The sequence below is a fragment of the Microcaecilia unicolor genome, chromosome 7, assembly GCF_901765095.1.
Source record: "Microcaecilia unicolor chromosome 7, aMicUni1.1, whole genome shotgun sequence".
In the NCBI taxonomy this organism is placed as follows: domain Eukaryota; kingdom Metazoa; phylum Chordata; class Amphibia; order Gymnophiona; family Siphonopidae; genus Microcaecilia; species Microcaecilia unicolor.
Window position 1 is genome coordinate 236,175,205 of NC_044037.1, and position 18,914 is coordinate 236,194,118.

Here is an 18,914-nt window from a genome sequence, read left to right on the forward strand (position 1 = left end):
GCGGCAAATTCACGTGCCAACGCAGGTCCCCTTTTATTGCAGCTTGGTAAAAGGGGCCCTAAGTGAGGTTAATTAAGGAGAGGAAAAGAGGAGATAAAGAGAGAACCACTCAAAAAGAAGTGTCTGAACATTCAGAATATTTGGAAGGAGGTAAAGTGTTGGACCCTAATGCAAAACAGAAGGATGAGAACACTAGAGTCAAGATGGAAGGTAAATAAGAGACTTTGTGATAGCTGAGCTCCTGAAGAGTAGGAAATAGAAAAGTATGCTGGAGTGTAGAAGAAGGAAAGACTGAGGCAGAGTAGGGAGTTATCATGGTATGGTAAAAGCTGAGCTTTTACTGCACCGTGGTTTGCTATAGGATTCACCAGCCTGCAGTGTTTCAATATCGTGTGCTCTCAGAATAATGGTGCTTGTGCTGTTTGCAAACATAAAAATTATGTAGATTAAAAGGGGGAAACCAAAAGTGATATTATCGTATTACAATAAAAACAATCATGAGGAAAAAGAAAACAGTGTTCAAATTTATCCCAGTGCCAAATGGCGTTTCATTTCCAAAAGTCACACACTGCTTTAATGGTCAAAAGCTTCTCTGAAAAGAAATGTTTTAAGACCCTGATTAATTTTATTTCAAGATGTCTCCAGTCGCAAATAGTCTGGCAAAGTATTCCGAACTGTTGAGTCTATTGTTCTATTATTTAACGTGATTAAAATGGCCAGGAGAAGCAACTGGCCGTTTAAATCGCTTATCCAGGTCTAACCTTGGATATTCTGCGGCACTTGCATAGATAGTGCTGCTGAATATCTGCAGTTAGTGCCTAAGCTGAAACTGGCTAATGTTTGGGTGGTCTGGAGGCGGAATTGGTCCTTATCCCCCAGTTCTATATAGTGTGACTTGAGTTGCGCACTCAAATCAGGTCATATTCTGATTAGCACACCTAACTTAATTCTCTTATCAAGTCAATCAGCGCCAATAATTCTCACTTAACAAGGAATTATTGACACAAGTTGGCATTAATTAGAATTTACGCGCACAACTTTCTAAATGTATTCTGTAAAGTGATGTGCTTAAATTCTAAGACACAGATTGGAGAAGAGGGTGTGGCCATGGGCGTGGAATGGGTGAGTGTGGGCATTTCTAAAAATTATGTGCACTTTAGCAAGTACATCCACTCTGCCTAGGCCTAACTTAGGCCTAGGCATTTACACCAAGTTTTACTTGACGTAAATGCCTGTGACTAAATTTAGTCACGTGGACAGGTGCTAGGCGTTAGGGTATGCCTTTTCGAATAGGTTAGTCTTTAGGAGTTTCCGGAAGTTTAGGTGGTCGTATGTTCATTTCACGGCGATTGGTAGAGCATTCCATAGTTGCGTGTTTATATAAGAGAAGCTGGATGCATAGGTTGATTTGTATTTGAGTCCTTTGCAGCTTGGGTGGTGGAGATTTAGGTATGTACGTGTTGATCTTGTTGTGTTTCTGTTTGGTAGGTCTATGAGGTCTGTCATGTATCCCGGGGCATTGCCGTAAATGATTTTGTGAACCAGGGTGCAGATTTTGAATGCGATACGTTCTTAGGCATAGTTTATAAAATATACCTAGGTGTATTTTATTTTGGTGCCAATTTTTAAGGCACCATATATAGAATCTAGCTCTGTATATGAGGAGGGGGGAAGGGGTACTGTGTCTCGCTTGTATTTGGCCCTGTTCTTGTATTTCACCCCCCAACAGCACTATATATCTAGATGGAAGGGAATTTTGCAGGCCACTTTCCACCCAGAGACATGGGGAAAAGGGTTTTAGATACTTGCTTAAGCCATCTTTGGCTAGTTACCTCTCTGAAAATGGTTTTAACATTTTTTATTGCTGGTATTATACTCTGGAGCAGTTGCAAAAAATATACCCCCAGGCTTCTGATCAGTGTTGGAGGAAGTGCGGGGAAAGGGGCACATTTCTGCACATTTGGTGGGAATGTTTGTTGTCTCAACTGTACTGGCATCAGTTTTGGACAACGGACATATCCATAGAGGGTAGAATGCTGCCTGTTGCATTTTAAGCCCATGGAAGTGACTGTTGAACAACATAAGCTGGCGATTCACTTTTTTACAGCAGCAAGTTAGCCCAGGCACATCATTGGAAACACACAGGAAACAGCGAAGGTGACTCAAAAGGAAATGCCAGACAATGCTCTTGAATACAAAGTTTATTGTGTGGACTAACAGACTCGACACAGCTGTGTTTCAGCCAATGGGCCTGCCTCAGGGGTCTCTCAGTGCGATTGTTAAAACAGCATATTTCTCAACACAGAGATGATTGTGGAAGCAAGCAACAATGAATACAAGTTTTTCTGGACTGGAGCCACTCTAAACACCAGTCCTGAGAATAGTTTGATATATTTGTTGCTGAGTTTTCAAGTTTTGTACCTGTTGGCGGTTCATTTACTTTCCCACCAAAACTTGTATTCATCGTTGCTTAATTTCACAAACCATCTCTATGTTGAGACATATGCCATTTTAACAAGCGCATTGCAGACAGCATTGAGAGAGTTCTGAAGTAGGCCCATTAGCTGAAACATGGCCGTGTCAAGTCTGTTAGTCCACATAATAAATTTTGTATTCAAGAGCATTGTCTGGCATTTCATTTCTGTGATCATGCAAGGGTTTTTTTTCTTCTATATACACATCTACGTCATTGGAAGCAACAGACACTGCCATCTAGGCATCCCATTGTTCAAAAAAATGGATTTTCCAAATGACTAAATTGACTGCTTTGAGATGCAATCGTTTGTTGTCCTTTAATAAGATTTAGCAGACTTATGAGCATTGAAGATCTCACACATCTTTGCCACCTTGACTCCAGGGGGTTGGGTTGGGGAGGGGTGGGTTGGGAGGATTTGGGGGCTGTATTGTTTACTGATCTGGTTTTTCTGATGGCTGTGTTTGCTATATTGATGTAAGACTTTGGTAAATAAAAGTAATAATTTTTTTTAAATCTAGCTCTATGTGGTTAAGTGCTGATATTCAGTACAACAATAAATATGACTACATAAAACACAGTCCTATCTTTATGCGGTTCACTTTATGCGGTTAAGTGCTGAAATTGCACTTAACTGCATAAGTGTTAGCCGGCCATGTATGCCCAGATATTCAATGCCAGTGCCTGGATCTAACCGGATATTGAATATCCAGGGATAAAGTCAACAGTGGCCAGAAGAATGCTGATTGCCATGGCTGAATATCGACCCTGGATTTTCTAATAAAATCCTTTTTTAATGGGCTAACTTAATACATTTTTTGATTAGCTCTCAAAGGTAACCTTTCTTATTTAGATCAGAAAGAAGAAGAAGGGTTACCTTCAAAAATTAATCAAAAAATGTATTAAGTTAGTCCAATAAAAAAGGTATCATCTTATTTTCTTTTCTATGTTTTGTTTTGTTTTATTTCTATTTATTACCCTTAAAAGTGAACTAACACGGCTACCACATCACTCTAATAAAATCCAAATGAATAATCTAAAAGAAGGAAACTGTTACCAAAGTTTGAATTGTATTTTTCAATCTTGGACATACATTGGGCAATTTTCAAGACCTGGGAACTGTTTCAGTATCAAGGCTACAGGAAATCATCACACCTAAATAAGGAGCAATTAAACTGCAATAACTTCACCAAATTGATGGAATGGGATCATGAGATGTAGTAGATTTCATACTCTGTATGATTTTATCAATGAATTATATTGCAGGATTTGAAAAATTCTTAAGAGCATTTAGAAGCATTGAGTTTCCCTAAGTGGCCTCAACAAGATATTAGATGCAGTAGTAGTCAGATTTGCTTGTAAGGTTGCTACTTTCAGAAGTAAGTTGCCAAATCTTAGGTAGAGAGGTTTACCAATTGTAAATGGCAAATTGCACGAGTTCTAAGGGACTTCAGAATTCGTAATAGTACTATCTCTTATATTTGGACACCACAAATGTATGAGCTTTGGTGGAACCCTGATGTAATAGCTGATTTTCAGAAGTTTTATGCTTCCTCTATTGCCTTTCAGTGTGACATAACTGGCATTACATCATGGCAAAACTGGTACTGTACCAGGGATCTTTATTTTTAGAATAGACTATCACTGTTTGAATTGTATCTATTTCGTCTAGAATCATTTTTTATGATCCCATTTAGAAGCTTATTCTTCCAAAGATAATAGTGAAAAGTCATTCAGTAGTATAGTCATTCTATCAGTAAAAACACCTCTGAAAAATTGTTTTGTTGTTTTATTATTTTTTCTGTACATTCCTTAGGTTGAGATAAAATATTAACAGTACTTGTAATGAGAAAATGATCTGACTGTGGCACTTGAGTTGTCTTAATGTTTCTTACTGACAAAAGTTGAATGAGCATTAGAGAGAAGTAAGTCTCGAGCATGGCATGCTTTGTTTGTTGGTGTATGTACATATTGGGCAAAATCATTGTCTCCAATAAAATAAAATAGAGAGATAATACGGCACAAAAACACCGTGACTCATCTGAGTGATCATTAAAATCCCCTAATATAATCAAGTTGGAAAAGGTAAGAAATTGCTGGTACAGAGAGTTCCCCCACAAGTGGCACTGAAGGGGCACTGTGGGAAGGCTTGTTCTTATACTAATTATCGGTGGGTGATGACACATGTATAAGAGCAAAGGTTCTTCCATGTGATGTCTGCTCTCCATGTGCTGGCTTCCCTTTATCTTCACTCATCAACTAACTACTCAAGCACTCAGGTCTTAACTGTGCCCAAACTCCTTTCACAGGAAGGCCTGTTCTTGTACTAATCATGATGGGTCATATCACATGCAAGGACAGAGTTTCTTCCATCCTCTCGCTGCTCTTCACAATCCACAGCACAGTGCCCTTTCTGACTTCCCTTTACCTCTGCTTCGCTGAACAACTACTCAGGCTCACAGGTCTTAATTGTCCCCAGTTTAGCTACATATTAATTAGCTAGATTGCCTTTGGATCATACACGTGAACTGATTTACAATACAAAAAAATTAGATAAAGAAAAAGCAAGTAAATATACAACTATAAGTATGGATATAAAATACAAAAGCATGCAGTAAGTAAATTAAATTATTGTCAAAAACATAAGTAGCCCTCCACTCTCACCTACCTCCAATTCCATTATAATGCACTAAATGCTAAGAAGCCATTTTGGACTAAATTCTATACATCACACCTAAAAATTTGGCACCGAAATTTGACTAAGCGCATTCTGTAAAGTACACCTTAATTTAGGTGTACTTTGTAGAATAAGCCTAAAATTCCATGTAGTATATAGAATATGTTGAGCAGCCATGACAGCAGATAACTCTAGGCGTGGCCATTTATGCCAAGTAAAACTTTATGTAAATACCAGTGCCTAAGTTAGGCACAGAGCAGGTGTATTCTATAACCCTGTGCATAAATTTGAATTAATGCCAATTAGTGCTGATAGTTGCTTATAAAAATTCAATTATCAGTGTTGATTAGCTTGTCAACTAATTAAGTTATATTCATTGTTAAAGGATACACTTTGATTTCCACGCACAAATCTCGGCGCAGTATATAGAATCCAGTGGGTTCCACCTATGGTTTTCTTAGCATTTAGGGCATACTAAGCTTTAGTTAAAAAAAAAAAGCCCTAAAGAAGTTTGACAGCAGGTCAAACTAGCATATTTTAACAGATGGCACCAAAGATAGAGGCTGACCTAGAAGCATTGAGGAAGTAGTAGTTACTGAACAGCATCCCGGATGGAGTTAGAATTGCTTTTTGTGTGGTCCTTTGAGCCCGCTTACCTTTGTAGGCACTGGCACTGAATATTGCTGCTACCCACTTAACCCCTGTACTGTGACCAGTGCTATTTAACAAAATAATCTGGAAATTGGAATGACAAGTGAGATGATTCAATTTACAGATGACACAAAACTGTTCAAGGTTGTTAAAACACATTCGGACTGTGAACAATTGCATGAAGACCTTATGAAATTGCAAGACTGGGCATTCGAATGGCAGATGAAATTTAATGTAGACAAATGCAAAGTGATGCACATTGGGAAGATGTCACGTTTACAAAGCTGGAAACTAGGTTGTGAGCCCTTGGACCACTGCCGAGGAGCGGCAGTGGCAGGCAAAACCACCCCACGCTAGAGACAGAGCAGATCTCTGACAGACTGTTAGGCTTCACCTGCACCTGGCCACTTTTCACCAAGAGTTGAGCTCCAGGCTTCAGGTGGCCGGCAGGACTTACTGGACAGGGCAGGACTGGATAACAGCTAGGCAGCACAGGGACAGCAAGGCAGGGAAAGGATAGGCTAAAGGACAGGACTGAAAGCTGAAAACAGCCACTAAAACAGGGAGCAAAACACTGACTAACAAGACACAAAACTAAAAGCTGCAGAGCAGCCAGTAAGATACAAACAGACAAGGACTAACACAGAACTACAACTCAGAGACAAGACAAGCAAACAAACAAACAAACAACAATCTAATCTAACTATCCACAGACAAGAACAGACAAGAATCAAGGCAGGAATAAACTAGAAACTGGAAACAGCAGAATTGCACCAGCACCCCAACATACCAGGACCTTAGACGATGCAAAGGCCAGCAGAAATGTTTCAAGATGGCTAATAAGCCCAGCAGTTGAGACTCAGCTGCTGCAATCACCAGGCAGCTACGGGTGCTGTGCAGGCTCAAACAACACAAGCAAACCTGGCAGCCTGGAAGATGCGAACTGGACTGGGCTAAAATCTGGAACGGGTGATGGTCCATAGCAGCCACCCGTTCTGGCCACCAGAGGGCGAGGAAAGCACAGACGTAACAGAAGAATAATTTGATTCATGGTTACCTGATGCTAGGGTCCACCTTGGGAGTAAGCACTCAAGACAAAGATCTAGGTGTTGTTGTAGACAATATGCTGAAATGTTCTGCACAGTGTGCGGCTGTGGCCAAAAAAGCAAACAGGATGCTAGGAATTATTAGGAAAGGGATGGTAAATACTACTACTACTACTACTTAACATTTCTAGAGCGCTACTAGGGTTACGCAGCGCTGTACAGTTTAACAAAGAAGGACAGTCCCTGCTCGAAGGAGCTTACAATCTAAAGGACGAAATGTCAAGTTGGGGCAGTCAAGATTTCCTGAATAGAGGTGTAGTGGTTAGGTGCCGAAGGCGACATTGAAGAGGTGGGCTTTGAGCAAGGATTTGAAGATGGGCAGGGAGGGGGCCTGGCATATGGCGTATGGGCTCAGGGAGTTTAAATAAGACCAAGAATACTATAATGCCTCTGTATTGCCCTATGGTGCGATCTCATCTTGAATATTGCATTCAGTTCTGGTCGCCATATCTCAAAAAAGATATAGTGGAATTAGAAAAGATTCAAAGAAGAGTGACCAAAATAATAAAGGAGATGGAACTCCTTTCATGTAAGGATCAGCTAAAGAGGTTAGGGCTCTTCAACTTGGAAAAAGAGACTGCTGAGGAGAGATATGATTGAGGTCTACAAAATCCTGAGTAGTGTAGAAGTGAATTGATTTTTCACTCTTTCAAAAAGTATAAAGGCTAAGGTACAGTCACTGAAGTTACATGGAAATACCTTTAAAACAAATAGGAGGAAATATTTTTTTACCCAACGAATACTTAATCTCTGGAACTCGTTGCCAGAGGATGTGGTAACAGTGGTTATTTATTTTTATTTATTTATTTATTTATTTTGGTGCATTTGTACCCCACATTTTCCCAGCATATCTGGGTTAAAAAAAGTTCCTGGAGAAAAGTCCATAATTAGTTATTGAAGTGGATATGGGGGAAGCCAGTGCTTGCATGGAATGTTGATACTATTTGGGTTTTGGCCAGGTACTTGTGACTTGGATTGACTACTGTTGGAAGCAGGAAACTGGGCTAGATAGACCATTTGTCTGACCCACTAGAGCTTTCTTATATTCTCCTCCCCAACCCCGGAATACCCTACTTCTGCCTGGATTAGAGTTGGCTGGTTATTAGTTACTCTGCAGCTCCTCAATACCTCTCCACTCTCATCTCTCCCTACACTCCTCCCCAGAAACTCCGCTCCCTGGGCAAATCTCTCTTACCTGCACCCTTCTCCTCCACCTTTAACTCCAGACTCCGTTCCTTCTATCTTGCTGCACCGTATGCCTGGAATAAACTTCCTGAGCCGGTACGCCAAGCCTCATCTCTGGCCATCTTCCAATCTAGGCTAAAAACCCACCTCTTCGATGCTACTTTTAACTCCTAAGCCTAAACCTTCAACTGTCCCCTATCCCTGATATGTCCTGTCTGTCCTAACCCTTATCCCTTACTTGTCTTGTCTGTCTGTCATAATTAGATTGTAAGCTCTATTGAGCAGGGACTGTCTCTCCATGTTCAAGTGTGAAGTGCTGTGTATGTCCAGTAGCGCTATAGAAATGATAAGTAGTAGTAGTAGTAGTAGTACTAGTGCAGTCCCTAGTATTATCAAAATTAGGTTATTGTAATTTTTTGCTGTTGGGTGCTCCTAGATGTCAACTGCAAAGATTTCAATCCATATAAAACATGGCTGTTAGATCATATTACTCAGTTTTATTTACAATTGCACTGGTTACTGATCGGGGCCAGGATTTTATTCAAATTTGCAAGTATATATTTGCAAGTATATTGTTCAAAATTTTAACTGGAGTCTGTCCAAGTTATTTAGTGGCATGTGGAGTTTAAAGGTGAAATATAATGTGATCTATTTCCCCTAAGTTCTTAGGAGAAATAAAAGATCACATTGAGGGGCATAATCGAACAGAAACGCCTATCTCCATGGGCGTTTATCTCCGAGAACGGGTCCGTGAAGGGGCGGACCGAATCGTATTTTCGAAAAAACATGGACGTTTATCTTTTTTTGAGCTGAGCGTTTTTGTTTTTCAGCGATAATGGAAACCGAAAACGCCCAGCTCAAAAACGAATAACTCCAAGACATTTATTCGTGGGAGGGGCCAGGATTCATACTGCACCGGTCCACCTCACATGCCAGGACACCAACCGGGCACCCTAGGGGGCACTTTTACAAAAAAAAAAAAAAAAGGTAAAACAGCTCCCAGGTGCATAGCACCCTTCCCTTAGGTGTTGAGCCCCCAAAATCCCCCTCAAAACCCACTGCCCACAAGTCTACACCATTACTATAGCCCTAAGGGGTGAAGGGGGGCACTTACACGTGGGTACAGTGGGTTTGGGGGGCGGTTTGGAGGGCTCCCATTTACCAGCACAATTGTAACAGGTGGGGGGGGGGGGGATGAGCCTGGGTCCACCTGCCTGAAGTCCACTGCTCCAGTGACCTGCATACTGCTGCCAGGGAGGTGGGTATGACATTTGAGGGTGAAAATAAAAAGTTGTGAAACGGCATATTTTGTGGTGGGAGGAGGTTCGTGACCACTGGGGGAGTCAGGGGAGGTCATCCCCGATTCCCTCCAGTGGTCATCTGGTCATTTAGGGCACTTTTTGGGGCCTTATTCGTGGAAAAACAGGGTCCAGGAAAAGTGCCCTAAATTCTCGCTAAAAACGCATATTTTTTTTCCATTATCGGCGAAAGGCGCCCATCTCTGATCGGCAGATAACCACGCCCCAGTTCCGCCTTCACCACGCCTTCGACACGCCCCCATCAACTTTGTCCACATCCGCGACGGAGTGCAGTTGAAAACGTCCAAATTCGGCTTTCGATTATACCGCTTTATTCGTTTTTGGGAGATAAACGTCTATCTCCCGATTTGGGTCACAATATAGGCGTTTTTCTCTTTCGATTATAAGCAGGATTATGTTTCACCTTTTGCAATTCCTTCTCCTAAGGAGATAAAAAGATTCAGTTTATTTAAATAGCTGATGATATCACAGACTACAAATATTTTAAATTCTCTTGCTTTAAAGTTAGAAGACTTGAGTAATTATGATAATTTTCAGAAACATTTGAAGACTATTTTCTTTAACAGATTTGTTAGCTAAGTGCCCTGTTTACTAAGCTGCACTGTAGGTGTGCTTTTTTAGCGCATGCTAAAAATTAGAGCGCGCTAATGATAGACACACCCATTATATTCCTATGGGTGTCTCTAGTGCTAGCGCGTGCTAATTTTTAGCATGCACTAAAACGTTTGCACGCATACAGCACAGCTTAGTAAACAGGGCACTAATTTTGTTGTAATTAAATCAGAAGGTACATTTGTAATTCCTGAGGTTTGTCTCGGTACTTAGCTTTTAATCTGTTGTAAACCACCTAGAACATATGGGTCAGGCGGTCAACAAAAATTTTAATGCAATGTAATGAATATCAGCGTCCAGCCCACTGAGTGTGATTTAAGTGGGAAGGAGTCCTCCTTTCCCATGTGTAAGTGCTGACACTTAAAAGTTCAAAGCTCTGAGTGATGCTGCTCTTTTATGAATGTGTTTTTGTAGAACATGGCTGTTAACACTGTATGTGGCACCATAATACATCATTTTTACCATTGCCTTATATGTATTTTATTAAAGACTCTCCTTTCAGCCAGCATTTTGTGAAAAAAAGACTGCAAGCTGTCAACTTTCTGACCTGGATATCCCTTTTCCAACCTATACAAAAGTGGGCTGTACATGCTGTGCTCATTGGGTCTTCATAATTTTATACTGAGTAAGAAGTAAAGCAATGATTCAGAGTCATTTTAAGGTTCATGATGATTGAACTTTGTTGTTTGTATTGTTAATCTATTTTGCTCTGTGAATGATTTAAATTGAATGATTTAAAAAAATATTTAGGAAGTAGCAAAATACCACTTCTTGCAAAATTCAATCTCTTGTAATTTTCCAAAATATATATTATATCTTGCAGGCTGTGTAAAGAAGTTTACATGTTGCCAAGTCAGTGTTGAATCGGGGAGAGGAAAGCAATGGTGGAATCTTAGAAAAACATGTTTCAAGATAGTTGAACACAACTGGTTTGAGACCTTCATTATCTTTATGATTCTTATGAGTAGTGGTGCCCTGGTAAGTAAAATCACCATGGCCTAAAATATATATATCTATTTCAATTTGTGACTCAGTTTTTTTGCATATTGCTTGTGTTAATACTGAAATAAAGATCATTGGGAAGTCTGGGTTGTTTTCCACCCATCAGAGAAAATGGGGATTCATCAGTAGTGTCATTGTGTGTGTGCTACAGTTATAACCATTAACTAAAAGTTTGACATATTTCTCCAGTACATTCTGTAAACCACGCCACAAGATTTCTTTTGGGATGGTAGCAGGGCTGATGCAAGAATATTAAGTGCCCTAGAGGAACCTTCATATAATCTTGTGCCTCCTGAACCCCCTCCCCATCATCCAATATCTTCTTTCCTCTATCTCCCTTGGTTCAGCAGAGCAGGGCTGCCGAGAAACACAGCTGTGCCCAGGACAAGACCACCAACCCAACTGGGTCGGGACTGGGGCCCCAGTGGCGCCCCCTACCCCCCCCCCCCCCACACACACACACACACACACTCGCACTCCACCCCCACATTCGGGCCACCCGCTCTCTTACCTTGTGTGTCTGACTGCTCCTTCTCCTGTGTGCCAGGACCCAGATGATTGCGTTAACGCGTTAATGCAATCATCCGGGTCCCAGCTGGCATGAGAGAGACAGACCCATAAGAAGTTTGCCAGCACCGGGGCCCCCCCCCCCCCCTTGGAGGCTAGGCCTGGGGAATTTTGCCCTCCCTGTCCCCCCTCTTGATGGCCCTGCAGAAGAGTCCCCTCTCCCCTTTTTCCTCCCTCTCAGTAGTCCTGCCTCTCTCCCATGGACCATTGTCCTATGCCCTCCGCCCCTATCTTATAGTCCAGCATTTACCCTTTCTGCTCCCTTGCTGCTGTGTTAGTTCCACAGTTGGAGGAACAGCAGGAACGAGCTGGCAGCTAAACAACAAAGAAGCATGCAGCCTTGACACATATGTTTGCTGAAGGCTGCTGCGTCCTTGCCCACTCCATAATAGGAAATCTGCATCAGATTGGGCAGGGTCATGGCAGGTCTTCAGCGTACACATGTACTGAGACCCCAGGCTTCTTTGTTGTTGGCTTGCCTGCTCATTCCCACTATTCTGATGGCTGCGGATTAGGAGGCTGAATTTAATACTTGCCTAAGCTACCAGCTATTTTTCTGCTCCCAAACCTTGGTGCTTTAGGTGATTAGTTTGCCCAATAGAAGCTCCAGCCTTGGATTGTAGGGTATAGTTCTAGACATTGTGCTGTTATATTGCACAGCTCTGCAATCATTTGGGATTCAAAGTTTACGCCTTGATCAGTATAAATTCTCTTTGGTAAGCCATAATGGTAGATTAATTTTTCTCAAAAGGTTTCCGCAATGGTTTTTTACTGTTTTATCTCTTGTGAGGGAAGCCTGCGCATATTTAATAAAGTGCTCAATTACTGCAGAGATATTTCTGATGTCTTTTGAATCTCATTCCAGTGCCAAAAAGTCTGTGGGAGCATATGTCTTAATAGTTACAGTCTGTTCTCGCTATTCGCAAATTCGGCATTCACTATTTCACTTATCTGTGGAGGTACAAATAGAGGCAGCCATTCGCGGTACTGTGTTCATGTATTTGCGGACACGTGCCTTTCACTTTTGCTTTCGCGTTTTTGACGTTTGCTTATTTGCTTCTGGAAACTGCCACCAAGCATCTTAGACAGCCAAGAGAGATACAGTAAGTGGCTTTTAATCATTGTCTCCAAAAACTACTGCAAAATGGAATAAACGTATTTAATCTGATGACCAGATTAAGACAAGAACTGTTTCCATCTGAAAGATACAGAGGCACAGTGAGAAAAAGGGTCTTGCCCGAGGGATCACAGAGAGTCTGTGGCAGTCCCAGGACTTTTCACCGAATAATATAGTACAGTTTGCGTTTAGAAACAGACACCAAGAGGGGCATTTTTGAAAGAGACGTCCAAGTTGTAATTTGGATGTCCTTGCAAAATGGCGAATTCTAGGGGTGGGGAAACCTGTATTTTCAAAACAAGATGGATGTCCATCTTTTGTTTCGAAAATACCGTCAGGGACGTCCAAATCCTTAAATTTTGCCATCCCTAGATTTGGACGTCCCTAGACATGGATGTTTCTGATTTTCAGCGATTTTCGAAACCAGAGACGTCCATGTCAAAATCGACCAAATGCAAGCCGTTTGGTCATGGGAGGAGCTAGCATTTGTAGTGCACTGGTCCCCCTGACATGCCAGGACACCAACCGGGCACCCTAGGGGGCACTGCAGTGGACTTCATAAATTGCTCCCAGGAACATAAGCTCCCTTACCTTGTGTGCTGAGCCTCCCAAAACCCACTACCCACAACTGTACACCACTACCATAGCCCTTAGGGGTGAAGGGGGTACCTAGATGTGGGTGCAGTAGGTTTGTGGTGGGTTTTGGAGAGCTCGCTGTTTCCTCCACAAATGTAACAGGTAGGGTGGGTGGGGCCGCCTGTCTGAAGTGCACTGCAGTACCCACTAAAACTGCTCCAGGGACCTGCATGCACTGTCACGGATCTGAGTTTGACATCTGAGGCTGGCACAACATATTTTGAAAGATGTTTGAGGGTGGGAGGGAGTTAGTGACCACTGGGGAAGTAATGGGAGGTCATCCCCGATTCTCTCCAGTGGTCATCTGGTCATTTTGGGCATCTTTTTGTGCCTTAGTCGTAAGAAAAACAGGTCTGGGTGAAAACGTCCAAGTGTTTGTCAGGGACGTACTTGTTTTTTTCGATTATGGGTGAAGGACGTCCAAGTCCCGCCTTCGCTAAACCTCCAACATGCCCCCTTGAACTTTGGCCGTCCTTGCGACGGAGTGCAGTTGGGGACGTCCTAAATCAGGTTTCGATTATACCGATTTGGATGTCCCTGGTAGAAGGATGTCATCTTCCGATTTATGTCGAAGGATGGATGCCCTTCTCTTTCGAAAATGTCCTAGAGCAGCCAAGAGGGATAAATGGCTTTTAATCATTGCCTACAAAAACTGCTTGCAAAATGGAATACAGTAAGCATATTTAATCTGATGACCAGATTAAGACAAGAACTATTTCCATCTGAATAATACAGAGTTTGCTTCTGGAAATGGCCCCCAAGTGTCCAGGGGGTGAGGTAGAAGCTACACATACCAATCGTAAGAGAAAGAAACATGTGATGTGTGTTAGTGACAAAATAGGTGTGTTAGATAAGCTTCATTTTTGCATGTCTATTTCTGCTGTTGGATGCAAATTTAAGGTTAATGAATCAACAATCCAATCCATTCGGCAAAAAGAGGAAGAGATTAAACAGTCTGTTTGTGAAATAGCACCAGAAAGTTCCAAAACAACAAAGCCCCAGGGACAGTGATGAGAAATAGATGGCTGAAACTCCAAAAATTGTGCCTCTCACATCTGTTAAAATAGCAGAGTGGGCGTAAACACTGGAAAAGGTTTTCAGTGACATGGAGGAATGTGATCCTACGCTGAAGCGCAGTCTAAAATGTAAGCGTCTCACAAGCTCAGCATTTGTCCCTTAGAATGAAACACTTAAGGACTTGAGAAGGAAAGCCAAGTAGACAACGAGGCGTGAGACCCAGACACGAGGTAGATCAGGCAGAAGTTGACCCTTCCAGGGTTGCCATCGTCATCTACTATCATTCTGCAAGGTTGTCACTTTACAGAGGTTGACCTGCCTGATTTGACGCCCTCATCTGTGCAGGAAGAGCAAATCTCTCTGTCCCTGTCCACGTTGCAAGTTGATCTGTAGTTTTCAAACACTGTTGTCATAATGTTGGTGGTTTAATATTGACAAAACCAGTACAGTACAGCACTTTATTACTGTTATGTAAAGCTGTTTGTTTCAATCAATGTTTTCATATGGTACAGTACCATTTCAGTAGCCTTATGGCAATTCAGCAATGTTTTATCAAGCACTTTTTTCTTAAACTGTTACCAACTGCAAGGACTGTAAATTATGGTGGCAAAACCATGCTACAGTATTTATTTTTCAGCACTGTTCTGTGCAATTTCTTTAAGAATGTTACTACAGTACTGGAAGTGGTTCAGCAAATAAAAAAATATGGTAGCAAAACCATAGTACAGTACTGTACTTGCTTACTGTTGTGCAATAGTGTACAGTTTTTATTTTCTTTAATTTGAGTGTTACTACAGTACCGTAAGTGGTACAGTAAATAACAATTTTGGGGTTTTTTGCAACACACCATGTTTCTCTAATTTTTGTTGTGTGTTGTCCAATGCAGGAACCAAACTTTTTATTTCCTATAGGGATATGTATTCACTTTTTGCGGTTTTGAGGAAAAATTGGTATAGCTGGAACCTAACCCCTATTTCCCGTAAGTAGATTTTTTGGTATCCACGAAGTCGTGGTTCGCAATGTTTTGGGGGAACCATACCATTGCGAATACCGAGAACAGACTGTACCAGACAAGTCATGTTATCAAACTCAGGACCCTGTTTACTAAGGTGTGATAGTGTTTTTAGCACACCTACACTTAGCGCATGCGCTAACCATCTAGGCACCTATAGGGATATTGTAGGCACGTACTTGGTTAACACGCGTACATGGTTAAAGTGCATTAAAAACTTTAACAAGCCTATAATGCTGGTTGGTAAACAGGGCCCTCAGCCTTCTTTTTTAGGCATACTTCACAGGTTCCTCATTTCTTGTCTACATCTGAGGTCAGTGTACAGTACTGCGTATGTCTAGTAGTGCTATAGAAATAAGTAGTAGTAGTAGGTCATCCTGGACCAATAAAACTTATCTCTGGCCGGATTCAAAGTTCTTTCATAGCCAGGTGACCAGTCTCATTGGGTATTTTCTCTAGATTTATGGTCCAGTGGGATCTTGGAGTGACTAAGGGGGTCTTTTACTAAAGCTTAACTTGAGTTATCTGCAGCAGGGCCCATTTTATTCCTATGGCCCCTGCTGCAGATAACTCGAGCTAAGCTTTAATAAAAGACCCCCCTTCCCAAGTCTCTTTTAGGACTGTCTAGCACAATACTCAGTAGATGAGTGCATGACCAAAACAAAATTTGGTTCATGTTTGTTTTAAGACAAATTTTTCTTGATTTTTCATTGTATTTTTTTTTTAATGTTCGTTTCACCTACTCATTTTCTTAGGTGCACAGTGTGGATCAGATTTAGTAAGTGGTATTCAAAGTTAGGAGCCAGGAAAAGTCCACGCTAAGTGCTATTATGCTATAAAGGGCTCTCCGGGCTGAGCACCCTTTATAGAATAGCATTTAGCGTGGATTCCCATGGTCAACTTTGGGCACGAGGACTTACATCTGCTGAAACCTGGTGTAAATCCTGGCACATAAGGTGGGTGCGTAACCCCGATATTCTATAACACTAGACCAAAATTTTTTGGAATGCCCTTGATCCGTCCATGCCCCTCCTGTGGCTATGTTCACTTTTAGGCTGCACTCAAGAGACTTGGGGCGCACAGCATTTTATACTAGTGTGTAGGCAGATCCACACATAAGTCCAAATTAGTTACAATTAACATCAATAATTGACTGCTTATGGCTCATTATTTAGTTTGCATGCAGTTCTCAGATCCGCACCCAAATTTGGGCAACCTTTACAGAATCCAGAAGTGTAGGCTTATCAGAATTTTTTTTATGCAAAAAAATTAATTGTATGCAGGCACCAGCACTGAATATCTGGTGCAAATTTCAGTGGGGCTGACCAGTAGAGTTTATTTACAGTCCGTTCTCGCTATTCACACATTCGGCATTCGCTATTTCACTTATCAGCCGGGGCTTTCATAAGACAGTCATGCGTGCCTTTGTTGAATATTGGCTGGGACCTGCATAAAAAAATATTACAGTTTCCCTTCATTCCCCCTCCCCCAGTGATCCATAGCTTCCTCCCAGTCCACTGCTCAAGAATGAAGATTCCCCATTCCCATTTCCACCCAGCAGGTCCTTACCCCTCCCATCCCAACCCCCCACTTCCAACCCAGGATATCCCCCCTCATGGCAGCTATTTTGGATTCACTGCCACTAGGGGCAAGAGAGAGTGGGCTAGACTCATGCCCCCAACACCCCTCGCTGGACCACCAGAGATATCAGGTAGGCTCAGTGGGGGCCTATGCTGTAATATTGAGGGCAGGGAAAGCATACTTTTAAAAGCTTTTACCTTTTTGCATTGGTACTTAAATCTAGGTTTTCCATAGCGAATTGAAGACACTATCCCCTGAATTCTATAAAGGTCTCCCAGAGTTGGATGCCCAGATTTGGGCATGGATCCCAAATACGTATATGAAAACTAATTAGTCAATTAAATACTAATATTCAATTATTGTGGTTAATTGGAGTTAATCGGCATCAATTTGGATTTGCACACTCATTGACCCTTGCCGCTTTTCTATAACATCCACACCTAAGTTTCATAGTGCACAACTCAAAAAGGTGGTGTGGCCATGGGAGGGGCGTGGGCTAGTCAGGGTCATTCTCAGAAATTAAGTGCATTGTTATAGAATACTTGGATTCATACACCCAACTTCCATCAGTTGGGTGTGAAAATGTACACCAGGTTTCAGTGGCATAAGTCCTCTTGCCCAAAGTTGAGTGCGGGAATCCGCTCTAAGTGTTACTCTATAATGGTCACTTAGTGCTAAGCAACCTTTATAGAACAGGCACTTAGTACAGATCTTAAAAGGCACCTAACTTTGGGTACCATTTACTGAATATGGCTCTGTCACATAATTTCCTTTATTATTTAATTTAGGTGGCATGTTTGAAAAATCCTTAATGTAGACAATATGCTGAAATCTTTTTCCCAGTGTGTGGTGGCGGCCAAAAAAAGCAAACAGGTTGCTAGGAATTATTAGGAAAGGGATGATAAATAAGGCCAAGAATACTATAGAACCTCTGTATCCCTCCATGGTGCGACCTCACCTTGAGTATTGCGTTCTATTCCGGTCGCTGTATTTCAAAAATGATACAGTGGAAATAGAAAAAGCTCAAAGATTAACCAAAATGGTAAAGGGGATGAATGGAATGCCTCTCGTATGAGGAAAAGCTAAAGAGGTTGAGGCTCTTCAGCTTGGAAAAGAGCCAGCTGAGGGGAAATATGATTGCGGTCTTCAAAATCCTGAGTGGTGTAGAATGGATAACAGTGAATCCATTTTTTACTCTTTCAAAAAGTTCAAAAAACAGTGGCCACTCAATGATGTTACATGGAAATACTTTTAAAACAAATAGAAATATTTTTTCACTCAATGAATAGTAAAGCTCTGGAACTTGTTGCCAGAGAATATGGTAACAGTGGTTAGTGTATGTGAGCTTAAAAAAGGTTTGGACAAGTTCCTGGAGGAAAAGTCCATAATCTGCTATTGAGATAGACACGGGGAAGCCACTGCTTGCCCTGGGATTGGTGGCATGGACTGTTGCTACTATTTGGGTTTCTGCCAGGTACTTGTGACCTGGATTGACCACTTGGAAACAGGATACTGGACTAGATGAACCACTGGTCTGACCCAGTATAGCTATTCTTATGTTCTTATGGTTTTCACTGCATGTTCTATCATTTTCTGAACACCTTGTGAAATAATAATACTAGGGTAGGATGGAGTGATTCTACTCCCCCTCACCCTTGTTTGATCTTCAGAGCATCCATCATTTTGGAAGACAAATAGCTCTGATCAATGGTCAAGACTCAGAGGGCCCATTTCCCACACAGTTTTCTGTCACCTGGAAGACAGATTACTCTAATCTATGTTAAATCCTCAGAGGGCTCCTTTCCTGAGCAGTTGTCAGTCACTCTCGGACACAGTGTAGCTATGTCAGTTTAGTGTGTATGTCCACTCTCTACTAGCTGCATTTGTCACTGACCATTTAGATTTTAAAAAATCATATCTTCTACACTGTGCCTGGAAAAAATGAGACCCCTTACAAAG

The 18,914-nt window shown here is 41.7% G+C and overlaps 1 protein-coding gene across 1 annotated transcript in view; it reads left to right on the plus strand.

Annotated features, from left to right (window-relative positions):
• LOC115474187 (sodium channel protein type 2 subunit alpha-like) overlaps positions 1-18,914 on the plus strand; it is a 335,664-nt gene that overhangs the window by 251,091 nt on the left and 65,659 nt on the right. The window contains 1 exon segment of the mRNA XM_030209540.1: positions 10,847-11,001. Coding sequence (XP_030065400.1) covers positions 10,847-11,001 — 155 coding nt within the window.